The sequence below is a fragment of the Protobothrops mucrosquamatus genome, unplaced genomic scaffold (genome assembly GCF_001527695.2).
Source record: "Protobothrops mucrosquamatus isolate PMUCROS unplaced genomic scaffold, P.Mucros_1.0 scaffold27, whole genome shotgun sequence".
NCBI lineage: Eukaryota > Metazoa > Chordata > Lepidosauria > Squamata > Viperidae > Protobothrops > Protobothrops mucrosquamatus.
This window is the reverse complement of record NW_015386412.1, coordinates 40,471-54,730: the sequence shown is the minus strand read 5'-3', so window position 1 is coordinate 54,730 and position 14,260 is coordinate 40,471. Positions and strand designations below refer to the sequence as shown.

General features: G+C 45.9%; 1 protein-coding gene across 1 annotated transcript; it reads right to left on the bottom strand.

Annotated features, from left to right (window-relative positions):
* Nucleotides 1–287: 287 nt before the first annotated feature.
* On the bottom strand, nt 288–12,751 carry FAN1 (FANCD2 and FANCI associated nuclease 1). The gene is made up of 13 exons (XM_015811030.1): nt 11,433–12,751; nt 10,891–11,031; nt 9,881–10,076; nt 8,637–8,870; nt 6,770–6,901; nt 5,940–6,048; nt 4,742–4,861; nt 4,372–4,536; nt 3,594–3,747; nt 2,836–2,939; nt 1,540–1,734; nt 908–1,036; nt 288–435 (listed from the first exon to the last, which is right to left on the bottom strand). Exons 1-13 carry the CDS (start codon nt 12,694–12,696, stop codon nt 298–300), a joined length of 3,081 nt encoding a protein of 1,026 aa, XP_015666516.1. The 5' UTR covers nt 12,697–12,751; the 3' UTR covers nt 288–297.
* Nucleotides 12,752–14,260: the final 1,509 nt, after the last annotated feature.

Here is a 14,260-nt window from a genome sequence, read left to right as displayed (position 1 = left end):
TTCCCGTAACTGATACTCGTTAAATTGCTGTAAAGTCGGACCCACCCAAAACCGGACTCTTCGAAAGACAGTTTCATCCTTTGGGGTGAATCACAATCAGGACGGGAAATTCCGGCTGCTGTCCTCGAAACCCAAGACTTCCACTTCCCAAAACCGAGTCTGAAACTGTGTCTTCTGTGCGAGCACATCCACGGAAAGTCTGAAGCGAAGCCGGAGAAGAAGTGCCAGAGAAAACCCAACGGCCGCATCAAAAGATTTTACTTTATTGCACTTGATCCCAGACACACACACACCCCTTCAGGTCAGGCGCTGACTTTTAGACCCGACGGCCACCACGTGACAAACTTCGACCGAGGCGTCCAACTTCTGCAGCTCGTCCAGCCACACCGTCTGCTTGTGCGAAAGGCGGTCGCCGGGCCCCTTGACCTCCACCAGCTGGAGCGTCCGAAGAGGGGGGGGGAGAGGCAAAAGAGAAGCGTGCAAATCGTCATTCCACAATTTGAACGAGCAAAGCAACACCTTCTCTTGAGGAAAGTTGTTCCTACCCTCCCCAAAAATAGAAAAGAAAAAATATCGCAAAATGTGGGCAGGATGCTGCAAACAGCCGTAAAAGGGGGCAGTTGCTAAGCCCCCCAAATGCAGTCGCAGGAGGGGCGGGTGCAGCCATTATGACTTTGGAACCAAGTCGTAAATACCCCTGGAGGGCTCTGTTGTGACTTTGAACCATCACTAAGTGTCTTGGGCGTAAGTCGAGGACTATGGGTAGCTTGTGATTTGTGAGTACAAGATAAATCTCGAGCCGTGGTCTTTCCGGGGGGACCTCTCCCCACCTCTGGCTCCTGACAAGGGACGTTTAACGAGGGGACCCCTCTCTTGAGGCGGGTGCAGGGGGCATCTGGGAAGGTACCTTAAATTGCCGCTCTTCCGTTCTCCAGACCACAAGATCAGGGAGGCCCCCCCTGCAATGGCGCAGATCTCGGGAGAGTCGCCGGCAAACTCCACTCAGGAAGGGGCCTCCTAAGCAGCAGACCAGGCTCTGCAAAACGGGGGGGGGGGGGCTTTTTTAAACCTCAGGAAGACCATCACTTCTAGCAAAGCAAAATGTGGGAGTCTCGTTCTGTTTCTAGGCTCAGCTTGAAAAGCGAGGCAATCTGCTCCATCTGCTTTGCAAAAGTACATTTACAGGCCGTTGGCTTCCCTCCTCCTCCTCCTCCTCCTGGTTCTGAAGGATAGCTGAGAAGCTTCCAAGAGACACTTAAAGCTTCCCCTTATTTTATTTCTTTTAATGTGCAGGTTTCCCGTATTTTCCTTGGCGGAATGCAAAGGTCTGCTTATAGTCTCACCTCAGTGTTTCTCAACCTCAGCAGCTTTAAGATGGGTGGACTTCAATTCCCAGAATTCCCCAGCCAACCCTTTTTGGCAGCAAGGCTCCGTCCATTTCCAGAACCTGGAAACCACCTCTGGAGACGCCCGGAGGCAACCTGGCACTCTGCGTGTCTGCAAAGCCATGGCTCTACGGAGGTGCTCTTCCCCACTCACCTGGGCTTGCTGGAGGGAAGAGAAGAGGTCCCAGCCGATCAGCACTGAGGCTTTGCCCTCCTGGGCACCCCACACTTCGCCCACCCACTTCTGGAGGGTCTCGGTTGAAGCATCGTGCAGCGACTGCAACCTTGCCTCAATAGCCGCCTGGCGATTCTTATAAAAGCTGCTTGTGTACAGGTCCAGCGGGAAAGCCTTGGGACGGAGAGGGGATAATTTCATTTAAAACTCCCACGCGTAAAAGATATACAATGATTTACAATGCCTTGGTAAGGCCACACTTGGAATACTGCATCCAGTTTTGGTCACCACGATGTAAAAAAGATGCTGAGACTCTAGAAAGAGTACAGAGAAGAGCAACAAAGACGATTAAGGGGACTGGAGAATAAAACATATAAGGAACGGCTGCTGGAATTGGGTATGTCTAGTTTAATAAAGAGAAGGACGAGGGGGAACATGATAGCAGTGTTCCAATATCTCAGGGGCTGCCATAAAGAAGAGGGAGTCAAGCTATTCTCCAAAGTGCCTGAAGGCAGGACAAGAAGCAACGGGTGGAAACTAATCAAGGAGAGAAGCAACCTAGAATTAAGGAGAAACTTCCTGACAGTTAGAACAATTAACCAGTGGAACAACCTGCCTCCAAAAGCAGTGAATGCTCCAACACTGGAAGTTTTTAAGAAAAGAGTGGACAGCCATTTGTACGAAATGGTATAGGGTTGGGGGTTGGTATAGAGCAGGGGGTTGGACTAGATGACCTCCAAGGTCCCTTCCAACTTTATTATTATTATTATTATTATTATTATTATTATTATTATTATTATTATTACTACTACTACTACTACTACTACTACTACTACTACTACTATTACAAGAATCTTTTGATAGAAGACAGAATTTGTAGCTCAGGATTGAACTGAGGGATCCTTGGCTTGACTTTGGCTGTTTTCTTGCAGATATTTCATTATCATCTAGGTAACATCAGCAGTGCTGGAAGGAGAGCCAACCCCACTCCTTCGACACTGATGGTGCTACCTACTTGGGTCATGAAACATATGCAAGAAAACAACGAAGCTCAGAGAGCAGCAAGGACCCCCACAGTCCTCTTCCTCTCCTCCTCCTCCTCTTCCTCCTCCTCCAGCCCCATTCCCTTCCGGCACTGAAGATATTATCTAGTTGGGTATTGAAATGTCTGCAAGAAAAACCCCAAGCTCAGAGAGCACCAGGGACCCCACAGTTCAACCCTGAGCTACAAACATTTTCTTCCACCTCTTCACCTGCTCTGAACACAAAGCTTACCTGGTAGGAGTTCCTAAAGACATCAGGGACGCCATCCATGAAAAGGATTTCCCACATCAGGAGCCCGTAGAGGGTGGTAAAGGTGGACCCTTCGCCATGAATCCCTGAGGAACAGCCCAGTGGAAGTCACAAGGAACATTTCGGAATATTTTTACGTGCCAACCCAAAACAATTCAGCCCCATTTATCATTGTCCCAACATTGTGTTCCACCTCGACTTAAAACCTGTCAGCTTTATCAAGTCTGCAGCTCTGGAGGTTTTTAAGAAGCGATTGAACGATCATTTGTCCAGGATGGTATAGAGCAGGGGTCCTCAACCTTGGCAACTTTAAGACTTGTGGACCAACTCCCAGAATTCCTCAGACAGCAAATTCTGGGAGTTGAAGTCCACAAGTCTTAAAGTTGCCAAGGTTGAGGACCCCTGGTATATATAGAGTCTCCTGCACGAGCAGAGAGTTGGACCAGAAAACCTGCAAAGTCCTTTCCAATCTGTTGTTCCTCCTACTCCCAAGGTCATTCTCACAGGCCCTTTCACGAAGGGAGAACTAAAACTCAGTCTCTGGTTCCTAGCCCAGCCCCTTCACTGCTACACCAAACTGGTGCTTGGAGAAATTAATCAGAAGTGTCATATATTTTTTTGCCCTTGTGGGCTTCTTGCAAGCAGGAACCAGCAGCAACCCTTCCTTATTCTCCCTGTGGTGCAACCAAGCAAAGCAAAATGGAAAAAGAAAAGCAACTGGAGAGCTGGAAGAAGTTTACCTTGATCAAAGCCCTGCTGCTTGTAGTGGGCTAAGGCCAGTTCCTCAACGGAGCAGACCACCGTCAAGGATTCAGATCCTTCCGTTTGGCTGTCCAGGATAAACATGGATTTGCCCATCCCGGTCTGTGGGCAGAGTTTTCCTTTGATGGTAACCTGAGTCAATGAAGAATCCTGGTTAAGGGACAAAGCAACCTCAAGGATGCCTTCTCCCAATCCAAGTTCTCCAGATGTTTCCTCAACCAGAATAACTCTGGCATGGAAAGAGTGGATTAGGCAGTGGTCTCATTGTGAAGTTTATTGACAAACATCTGGGCAATTATTTGCAGAATGTGGACTCCAGTCCTTTTACTATCATGGTAGTTCTTCTCTGGACCTGCACCGTTTATCAAGGTCTTCTAAACTGGAGCCTACAAAACACCCCCATTTCTCCAAAATTTCCCCAGGCAGGGAACACAGCAGCTAGTCCTCAACTTATGGCTGATTGCTTAGTGACCAAAGTTACAACAGACCACCCCAAAAATACAACCTGATTTCAAAGTTATGAGGGCTGCCCAGCAGTCACGTGTAATTTTGGGTGCTTGACACCCAAGTAACTTTTACAGCCGTTTACAAAGTCCCATGATCACGATTTTTGACCCTTTGTTGTTGGTTTCCAGCATCTACTTTCAGTTTCTGACAAAAACTCTCCATGGGGTAAAACTGATTCACTTAATCAGGTTTGCTCACAATGACTGTAATTCCAGGGTCAGTTGTGGCATAAGGACCACTTGTACTTACATGAGTAACATCATCCACAGAAAGGAGAGGCAGTTCGCGAAGAAGATGCTTGACCTTCTGGCAGGCTGGGGTGTCTTTCAGCCTCTGGACTCGCTGGGAGAGACCAAGCTGGTGGCCCGGACGAAGAAAGGGATCCAAGAGGCCTTTCCGGATGGACGCAACCGCCTAGCAGCCAACCAGCCATTGCAGAGAGATGATGAACAAAATATAACCAAGATACATGGGTCATTTCCTCAACAACCAGACAGAAAGAACTCTATGCAGAAGAAGGAGGTCTTCTACGAGAATGCCGTCGGCAAGAACAACATTGGAGAACCCAATCTGGTCTGCCAGGACACCATAACCATGAAGCCCGCACCAGATATGCTACCTTCTTGGTGTCTTTCAAGTGCTGGTGTAAGTTCAGAGCTAGACGCTCCCACCACTGTCCTCGGCTGTCCACACAATAGTCTTCCTGATCCAGAAGTTCTTGCAGTTGCTCCACTGCCTCCTAGCCCAGGGACAGAGAAGCTCATGAGAAGATTGCAGAAGGACAACCCCAGCTGGCCAGCAACTCCAACGTGGCCAGCACCCTGACTCGGCAACGGATGTGGCCGCGCGACACCTTGTGCTTGTGCAGAGATTAGAGGTGCAAAGCTCTCCTGCAAGGCCGTTGTGCAGAAAGCAGGAGAGCAGAAGGCCCTAGAGATGCTCACGAAGACGTGGAAATGCCAAGCATTAAAAATAGCAGCAACGAAAGAGCAAGCTTACAAATAGACCAACATTAATAGCTTGCAGAAGATGTGGAGGAGATGGACAAATAGGAGATATCTCTGCACCTCCAGATGGAGAGGAGTTATCAAAACGCTTTCTATGCTGTTGGGGGGGGAAAACAAACTCAAAGGTAGAAAAGATTTGCACTACAGGTAGTAATGGAGCCTGCACAGTCACAGTCTTAAGTTGTGATAGTCGTAAAACGAATAAACTGCGTAACCAAGCTGACTTTATGAGCTTTTTTCCAGTGGTTGTTAAGTGAACGTTGACGTAAAACGATGCCGTGATCATAAAGTGAACGCCGCACTCATTAAGCGAGAGCCAATGGTTCACTATGGGCTGGGCCAGGAAACCAAGTGTCAGCTGCCACCCTCTGCTTGCTTGTGCTTTGCTGCTATGTGGTCACAGGGGGCAGGCTTGGGGGAGAATGAAAGCAAATGCTGTATCTCCTCTTTGACTGCTGCTTCAAGGTCACCCAGCATTCCAGCTGCATAGCAAACTGTGCTTGGACTGACCACTACAAAAACATTTTACCCCAACCTGACTGGTTGCCTGGGGCTGAGCGATGGGAGGCAGCAAAGGGAGGGAAAAATTGAACTTAGGGATTTCGGCCGGTGATTTTTCACTCTCTGGCTTTGCATTACTGCAATGCTAATAAAATGATACCTTTCTCAATAAATGGAGCCGAGGATTGTTTCTATTTAGAGCTTCAAAGATAGTCAACTCCTTGGACAGGAGACCCCCACCCCTCAGCTGATCTTCATGAAGCCCCCAGGATAACAAGAAGATGCAGATCTTTTGAAGAGATCTATTACCTGGTACATGTGAAGCCTCTGCAAGATCTCTACCCCGTGAGAGAGGATCCGTGTGTACAGCCACCCCACGGTGAAACGCCGCAGGAATTCTGGGAGGGCTTGGTGACGGCTGCATGAGAAAACACAGAGGTCAGTCTTCTTTGCCAGACTGAAGAAGGGGGAACGTGGATTTCTATCTTATTAGCAGTTTTCAGTACATTTATAGTTTACCCTCTCTCTCTTTCTCTCTCTCTCTCTGAGATTAAATCAAAATTTCCTTCTTTCCTACATCTCCCCTATCTAACCTATCAGACTTGCAAGACTCGGTCAAGGTGGCCTTACAATAAAGTAGAATTAGCGCATCTGGTTGCGTTTCCTGTCTTTCTAGGTGAAAAGGCTGACATAAAAACCTCCCTTTTTATGGCCCTGTAGTCCCTTAATTCAGGGTAGAGTCGGGGCAACTCAATGGAGCTGAGCGTTTACTGGCTGGATGCCCTTCCTGATGCCTCCACAGAATTCACAGCAGATATTTTTTCTTTGCTCCTTGAGAGAAAAACAACTGCCCGCTACCTAGGATTGAACTCTCAACCTTCTGAGTGGGAGGCGAGCATCTTTACCACTGGGCCACCACTTTGCTCGTGAAAAGGCTGACATTAATCTTGCAAATCTGATAGTACAAACCTCCTTACAGCCTGAGAAGTTAGGGAGTTTCTTTCTCTGCCCGTTATGCAGCTCGGGGCTATGTCCTCTCCTATCTGATTGTTCCTTAGGCAGCATCTTTTCCCTCCCGTCCATTCCCAGGCACCACTGCGGGGGGGGGGGGGAGTCTTTCCACCCCTCCATCAACACACCTGAGGGAAGGGTGTCCTTTCAGCTCCTGCCAAGATGCTTTTGCAGCCTCGTACAGGCATCGCGCCTCTTCCCAGTTCCCGCCAGTCATCGCCACACAAATATCATTGGAGGTGTGCGCAGCGGCAGCGTACCTATTGAGAAATTAAAACTGGTTGTTGCAACTTGTGAAGATGATTGCTTCCCCGCCTTATCCTATCACAAGTAATGCTATGGGAAGAGTTAGTCCTTGGTTAACGACCTCAGTTAACAAGCTCACTTCCACCACAGACATTAAGTGAATCACATGGCTTAAGGGCAACATCACAGGACTGCAACTTACGACTTCCTGCTGGCTTCCCCAATGACTTTGCTGGTTGGAAACCAGCTCTGAAGCTTGCAAAGGGTGAACATGTGGTCCCTGGACTGTCATAAATGTGCAACAGTTGCCAAAAGCCCCAATTTTGATCAAGTCACTGCAGGGACACTGTGACAGTTTTAAGTACAAGGGCTGATCATAAAGAAACTTTTTCAACACCATCATAATTTTGATCGCTAAAGAGGGCAGTCAGTAATCAAGGACCACTTAAAAATGTCTCCCTGTCACATAATCAGAAGCAGGCACGACCAACAATAAACTCAAAATTTTAAAAAACGTTCAATATTAGGAGTGCCTTAAAACAAAAGCTACTCGTGTGCTTTGAAAAGAGTTGTGAGGATTGTTTGTAGTCAGGATACGGTGTGAGTGTGGGGGGGGGGGGAAGACAGTGTTTGTGCCTAATGTCATTCAGGTAACAAAAGTCATTTTCTTAGAGGGTGGTTGCGTATTCAAAAAGAAGAGGATAAAATATATCGGCCAGAGCTTCCTAGTGGAAAACAGAAAATCCATGTAAGGAAGAAACAAGAGTAACCTAGAACCCGGATTAAGACCTAGAAACTAGTCAGAACTGAACAAGCTTCCTGGATGAGGAGCAAAACATCTTCAAGGAAAAACCAAGAAAGTCCACTTGCCTTTTGGGGAAAGAAAAGTACCTTTGGGACAGCTATGACCTGAGAGTCTCCATAGACAAACCCAGATTAATTCCTTCAGGGCCAAAGTACCAGAAGGCAGGACAAGAAGCCACGGATGGAAACTAATCAAGAAGAGAAGCAACTAAGAACTAGAACTAAGGAGGAATTTCCTGACAGTGAGAACAATTAATCAGTGGAAGAGCTTGCCTTCAGAAGTTGTGGGTGCTCCATTATTGGAGGTTTATAAGAAGAGACTGAACAGCCATTTGTCTGAAATGGTCTAGGGCTGTGGTGGCGAACCTATGGCACGCACGCAGAGCCCTCTCTGTTGGCACGCTCACCGTCACCCCAGTCCTAGGCCTTCAGCTGGGTTTTATAAAATCTTTGCGCTTTAGGCCTCCGCCGCCGTGTGCAAAAAAAAAAAAAAAAAAGGTTCAATCAATTTCAACTTCTCGCGGGGAAAAAAAGATCTCGCAAAGTTGGCATTGATTGATTGAACTTTTTAGTCTCACCCAGTCTACCGTTACCACCACAGCCACGCCCACCCAATGGGCCACGCCCACCCGGCACCCGACAATACAAAAGTGGGTTTTGGGTTGCAGTTTGGGCACTTGGTCTCTAAAAGGTTTGCCATCACTGGTCTAGGGCTTCCTGCCTGAGCAGGGGGTTGGACTAGAAGACCCCCCAAGGTCCCTTCCAACTCTATTATTATTATTATTATTATTATTATTATTATTATTATATTATTATATTATTATTATTATTATTATTATTATTATATTATATTATTATTATTATTATTATTATTATTATTATTATTATTAATAATAATAATAATAATAATAACAATAATAATAGTAATAATAATTTCTTTCCTACCTAAGGAAATCATCCCGATCTTGAAATATTGGCGTTTTCCTGTTGACTGTGTAAGTGGGGAAGACGGTCCGGCCCATGTTGACCATCAGCACCGTAGAAAGTTGTCTTTGGCCGCCACTTCCCGCTTCTTCATCCTCCACGGGATCCGTCAGGGAGAAAAGCAGCAGCACGTGAGAAAAAACGGTTCGGGGGCCTCTACAAACCTTGATGCATTTCCCCGCAAGAACTTTAGCCCTGGAAAGCAGAAAGGAGAAGGAATCGGTGCTAGAATTCTCTCAACCCAGCTGCAGAAACGGAAACCGTGCAACTCTATAGACAATCCTTGACTTACAACCACAATCAGGATCACAATTTCTGTCCTAAGCTGGTGCGGTTGTAGGTATCAATAATTGCATTCTCTCTCTTAATTTTACATATATTAACTGCAGCAAGAATTGTATTTGCTCAATATTGAAAAAATGAAGATCTACCTGCGGAGGAAGTGTTAATTAAAAAAACCTTAAAGTGTGCAGAAATGGATCTGTTTGACATTGAAAATGAAAGAGAAAGAAGAGTCAGTTTATTTTAGAACATGGGATATTTTTTATAATTGGCTAGAAAAAAGAGAAAGAGAGAAAGGAACTTAATATGTATTAGTAAACTAGACATTGAAACTCAGACAATATGTTGCTGATATTTTAAGCACTTGTGACTATAAAAAATTAATAAATATGTATACACACACACACACACACACACATATGTCCTTAATGGTTGCAAAAATGTGAATCCCGGGCATGTTTATCCAGTGATGCAATCAGTGATCTCCGGGAGAGGTACAAACCAGTTGTTTATTGTTAAAAGTTGTTGTTTTTTAACTTTGTATATAACTGTTTTTATTGTTTTAAGTATTGTTTTAACAATAAACTGGTTTGTACCTCTCCCGGAGATCGCTGATTGCATCACTGGAGATATATATACATACATACATACATACATACACACACACACACACACATACACTGTGCAATTCTTCTGACAGTCCTCGGCCTACGACCGCTATTGGGACTGGAATTTTCATCATAAAATTGGTGCAGTTCTAGGTGTCTACACTAACCTCCTCGTAAGACCTCAACTTAACAACCACAATTGGAATTTCCCTCGTAAGTTGGTGCAGTTGTTGCTATCGCTCATCGCATTCTCAGACCGGCTGCAGAAATGGCAACCGTGCAACTCTGCTGACACTCCTCAACTGAACATTTCACCTCTTTACAATGACGCCGCCAATCCCAGCTTGGCGCGGGCCAAAGACGGAGCGCTGTCTTGCCAACCGGAGGAACTCTTCCAGAAGCTGCTGCTTGGGAGAAGTTGGGTTTTTCAAGTGAAATTCTTTCGCTAAAGTCTTCAATTCCGGGGCGGAAAGCAAGTCGAGGACCTCCGACAGGCTTTGCAGTTCGGCCTCTGCGGGTGCAGCCAAGGGGAAAAAAATAATAAACTGACCAGGGTTTGGGGGGGGGAATTAGCTCAATTGCAGACTTTTGCTATGGAAAACAGCCAAGAACTCCTTAAATCAGGGGTCTGCAACCTTGACAACTTTAAGACTTGTGGACTTCAGCTCCCAGACCCCTGCCCTAAATGTCCCACAGAAAGTCCTCAACGTACGACCATAATTAAGAAGAGAATTTCTGTTGCGAGATGGTGATGAACTTGATTTTACTTGTGCCACAGCTGTTAAGCAAATCATATCATTAAGTGAATCCAGCTTCCCCCCATTGACCTGGTTTGTCAGAAGCCAGCTGGGAAGGTTGCAAATGGGGATCACGTGATCCCGGGACGCTGCAATTGGCACAAATACTTGCGGTTGCCGAGCGCCCACGTTTTAATCGTGATGGTGGGGATGCTGAGATGGTCGTAAATGTGAGTCATAAGTCTTTCTTTCAGTGCCCTTGCAACTTGGTCACTAAACTCATGGTTGTTGAGGACCACCTGTAAACAGATTCTTTAGATCAGGGTGTCTTTAGATCAGCCAGCATTCGGGAATTCTGGGAGTTGAAGCCCACAAGTCTTCAAGTTGCCCAGGTTGGAGACCCCTGATTTATGGCATCACCTTTCGGTCCTTCACGGAAACATACCCTGATTTTCACGCTGCGGCCTTAAACTGACCGCTCAAAGGCCAAATGCAGTTCTTAACTCTCTAGGGGCCAACAGAAAAGCCTCTAAATTAGTGGACCCCCCCCCCCAAACTGCTTTGCACCCACCTTATTAGTGGACCTACCAGACTGCAGGAATCCTGCTTCAACAAGCTCTTGGATGACCGGTGAAAGATCCGAGCTGATCTCTGCATATTCTATTTTATTCGTCTTTATCCAGGCCAGTTTACGCTGGAAAAGCCGAATGTAGAGTTTCTGTCCACTGGCTGCAATTGAATTGTAATGTGAGAGAGAAGAAAATATTTTTACAAAGTTGTCTGAAAAAGTGGCGTTGCGTGGAAGTTCTTCGGAAACGACTGGACCTTTTGCAAGAGAATCTCACTCAGAGAGTTCAGCTGAGCCAACATTTCTGAGGTGTGAAGCAATTTAACGAGAACAAGTGAGACTAACTGGTCGAGCGCAATGGCTTAGCGGCTAAATGCAGACTCCTAAATACACCTGACCACAATTGGACCCAGAATTTTGGTCATAAATCATTCTGGTCATAAATCAAGCCACCACATAACCCAATTTGTTTTTATAATCATTTTTACTACAGTTGTGAAGCCTGTCAGCGCAGTCATTAAGCGAATCACCTGGTCATTAAGCCATTACAAATTAAAGCTACCTGAAAGTTTGTAGAACCGAACAGTGACCTCCAAATCTTCCTCGTTGAACAGTCTCCGGTCGTCTTCGTTCTCCAGCACAGCCTCCAGGATCATGAGAAAATTTCGAAGATAATAGGGGTGCCCAGCTGAATCCAGCCCAGGCCCAACGTTCCCACTTGAATTTGGAAAACTCGCTTTTTCTAAAGCTGCCAAACATGCTTCATCCTCCAGTTCAGTTCTGGCCCCTGCCTCCTCTTCCCTAGAAGGCCCTTCCGTTGCATCTCCTGTGGGACTGGAGAACGTTTGCATCTCACGGCGACAGCCTTCTCCTGTCGTTGGAGCTGGCTTGTTAGAGGGGAAACTCTGGGATTCCAACTTGGATGGCTCTTCTTTAGGAACAGTTGCTGTCAGCCCTTCCTCCTCAGCTACTGAAGACATTCCCAACTGGTGCACATCTGGATTCTTCAGGGGCTTACTGACTTGCTGATGGGTTTTTCTTGACAGTTCTCTGCCACCGAGTGACCGTGATACCAGAGCAGAATCATCCAGACCATCAGAAAGAGATCCAGGGCCATCTTCTTGTTCACAATCCTTGTTCACACCTTCCGGAGCTCCATGACAGCTCTGAAACCTTGGTGGGGACAACTGGTTCTCCTTCGGGGAGCCTTCGCCCCAAGTGACAGGTTTCTGGATGGGTTTCTGCTCTGTGACGCCAGCTTGAGTTGGACAAGGTTGGTCATCTGGAGTCAACCCTTCCCTGCTGCCACCATGACGCCTCCTGGACAATCTGGTCGACAAGGTTCCCAGGGAGATAGTTTTAATGGAACCAACTCTAGGCTGATCATCAAGCAGCGCTAGTTTTCTTGAAACTTTCTTGAAATAAGGACTCGTCTCTTCTCCTGACCCTCTTTTTGTCTCCAGATTGTCTCCTCCTGAAAGGCTGAATTTTTTCTCTGGAGTTGGGAGCTTAGTTGCAAAATATGGACTCGAACCCACAGGCCCAGCTTTAGCCGATGCTAAGCCATTCACATTGTCCTCATTCTGATTACTTTTGCATCCTTCGTCAATATGCTGGTTGATTCTGTATCTTGGTATCGTCTGGCCACACAAGGGGCAGGCAATTCTGGTGGGGGGAGCATTGTTAAAAAGAGAAATAATGGAAGAAGAGTCTGGGGCTGAAGACAGCCCCTCTTTGCAGTTTCTTCTTGCAGATTTTTTATTGCTCTTGCAGAGGGACAGTTTTCTCCTGGGTCTTTTCTTGTCCGGAGACTCGTCTTCTGCCATTGCAGGACCCTAAAGCATGGTGAAAAGAGAGGGGCTACCTTTCCACAGCCTTGTTTCACGGCAACATAAATTCCCTCGGTTCCCTTTTGCTGTACATTCTCTTCTGTCTTGTCTGAAGAGGAAAAAGAAAAGAAGCCATGTTAAAGTTTTGCAGAAAGAAATAACAATGCATCACGATGGCATTCTCCCTTTGTGAAAAACAGAGCTAGCATTTCAAAAAGGGCCAAAGAATTTCATGAATTGACTTTCATAGGATCCTTCACATGTCACTGAAGTGGTGATAGGGTCTGGATAAAAGTTTTTAGTGGAGAGGTGGTGTGTTAAAACTTGGTTTCTTCTAGATCTGCTTTCAAGTTCAATTTCATGGAGAAACTATCCAGGTTTATTGATTTAACAAGAAAAGACTTCAGCATTCTGTTATAATTAAGAGTTACAGCACTGGGAGAGATTTTGCATTCTAGGATTTAGTGACTGCAGATATCACAAATAATTATTTCACTCTTCTTTGTGAATCTAATTGTAGATTACCTATATAATAACAATCATAATAAACCTGAATGCTTCCCAACTCTCAAAGATTCTGGACAGAGGTTAGATATATTCCATTCCTACACATTGTCCTATCATCTATCTATCTATCTATCTATCTATCTATCCATCCATCCATCCATCCATCCATCTATTGTCTATCATCTCTTACTACCTATCATCTTTACATATTTGTCTATCTTTTCCTTTATCTCCCACATTTATGTACAAACATGTACATACATATTCTTCTATTTATTTATTTTATATATTTCTCTGTCTTCCCCCCTTTTTTACATGACAGCCACTTCTAAAAGCCACACCTTTGTGCTTTGTCTTCCCTAACCCCCAATATAAGTTTCTAACAGAAGCAGAAAGTTTTCCCAGAGCCTGCCGACTGCATTCAAATTCTGCAATTAAGAATGGCAATTCTGTTTATGCACAAAATATCACAGAGAGATGGTCTCAGCAGCTGAAGAAGGGCTGCTACCATCTAAGCTACTTGCACTGCTCGGATCTCAGCAATTCGTGACATTTCCCAACCTTTCGTTTTACACTAGGAATTGAAAACGGATTTTCCATCGCAGTACTGTACCTGCTTCATCCTGGAATCCCTATTGCATTTTGCAAAAATAAATAAATAAATATAAAAATAAAAATGGTGGTGGTGGAAAAGGCGTCCCGGGTGAAAACGCGGCGCAGGGTTGCAACGCAGGGGAGAGGGAAGAAACGCCCCCGCCCCGGTGCGAATAAAACGAGACCCAGGCCCGCCTAGCAATAAATTCATTCAAAAATTGCAATAGCTCACGGGCCGCGCATGCGCGGCGCAAAGAAGTTCCCGCGTGCGGGGAAGCCTCTTTGCCTGCACAACGTTCCATCCGGCCGCCAGGCTGTTGCAATCCATCCCAGATCCAGGCATGCAGGGTCGATGCCGGAGCGGTCGATCAGCAGCTAGAAATTACAAGCTGCAAATTTTGAGCTTGTTTTTTTTTTTTTTTTTCATATTTAGGAGTCCAATCCATGCCTGAAATGCAAC

What these genes read in the sequence shown, in the direction of transcription:
- FAN1 (XM_015811030.1), bottom strand. Translation starts at nt 12,696, where the DNA reads ATGGCAGAAGACGAGTCTCCGGACAAGAAAAGACCCAGGAGAAAACTG. An exon ending in ACTTGAAAGACACCAAGAAG is followed by an intron (nt 4,537 to 4,741) that starts GTAGCATATCTG and finishes GTTGGCTGCTAG; the next exon opens with GCGGTTGCGTCCATCCGGAA. An exon ending in CGGAAGAGCGGCAATTTAAG is followed by an intron (nt 436 to 907) that starts GTACCTTCCCAG and finishes CGGACGCTCCAG; the next exon opens with CTGGTGGAGGTCAAGGGGCC.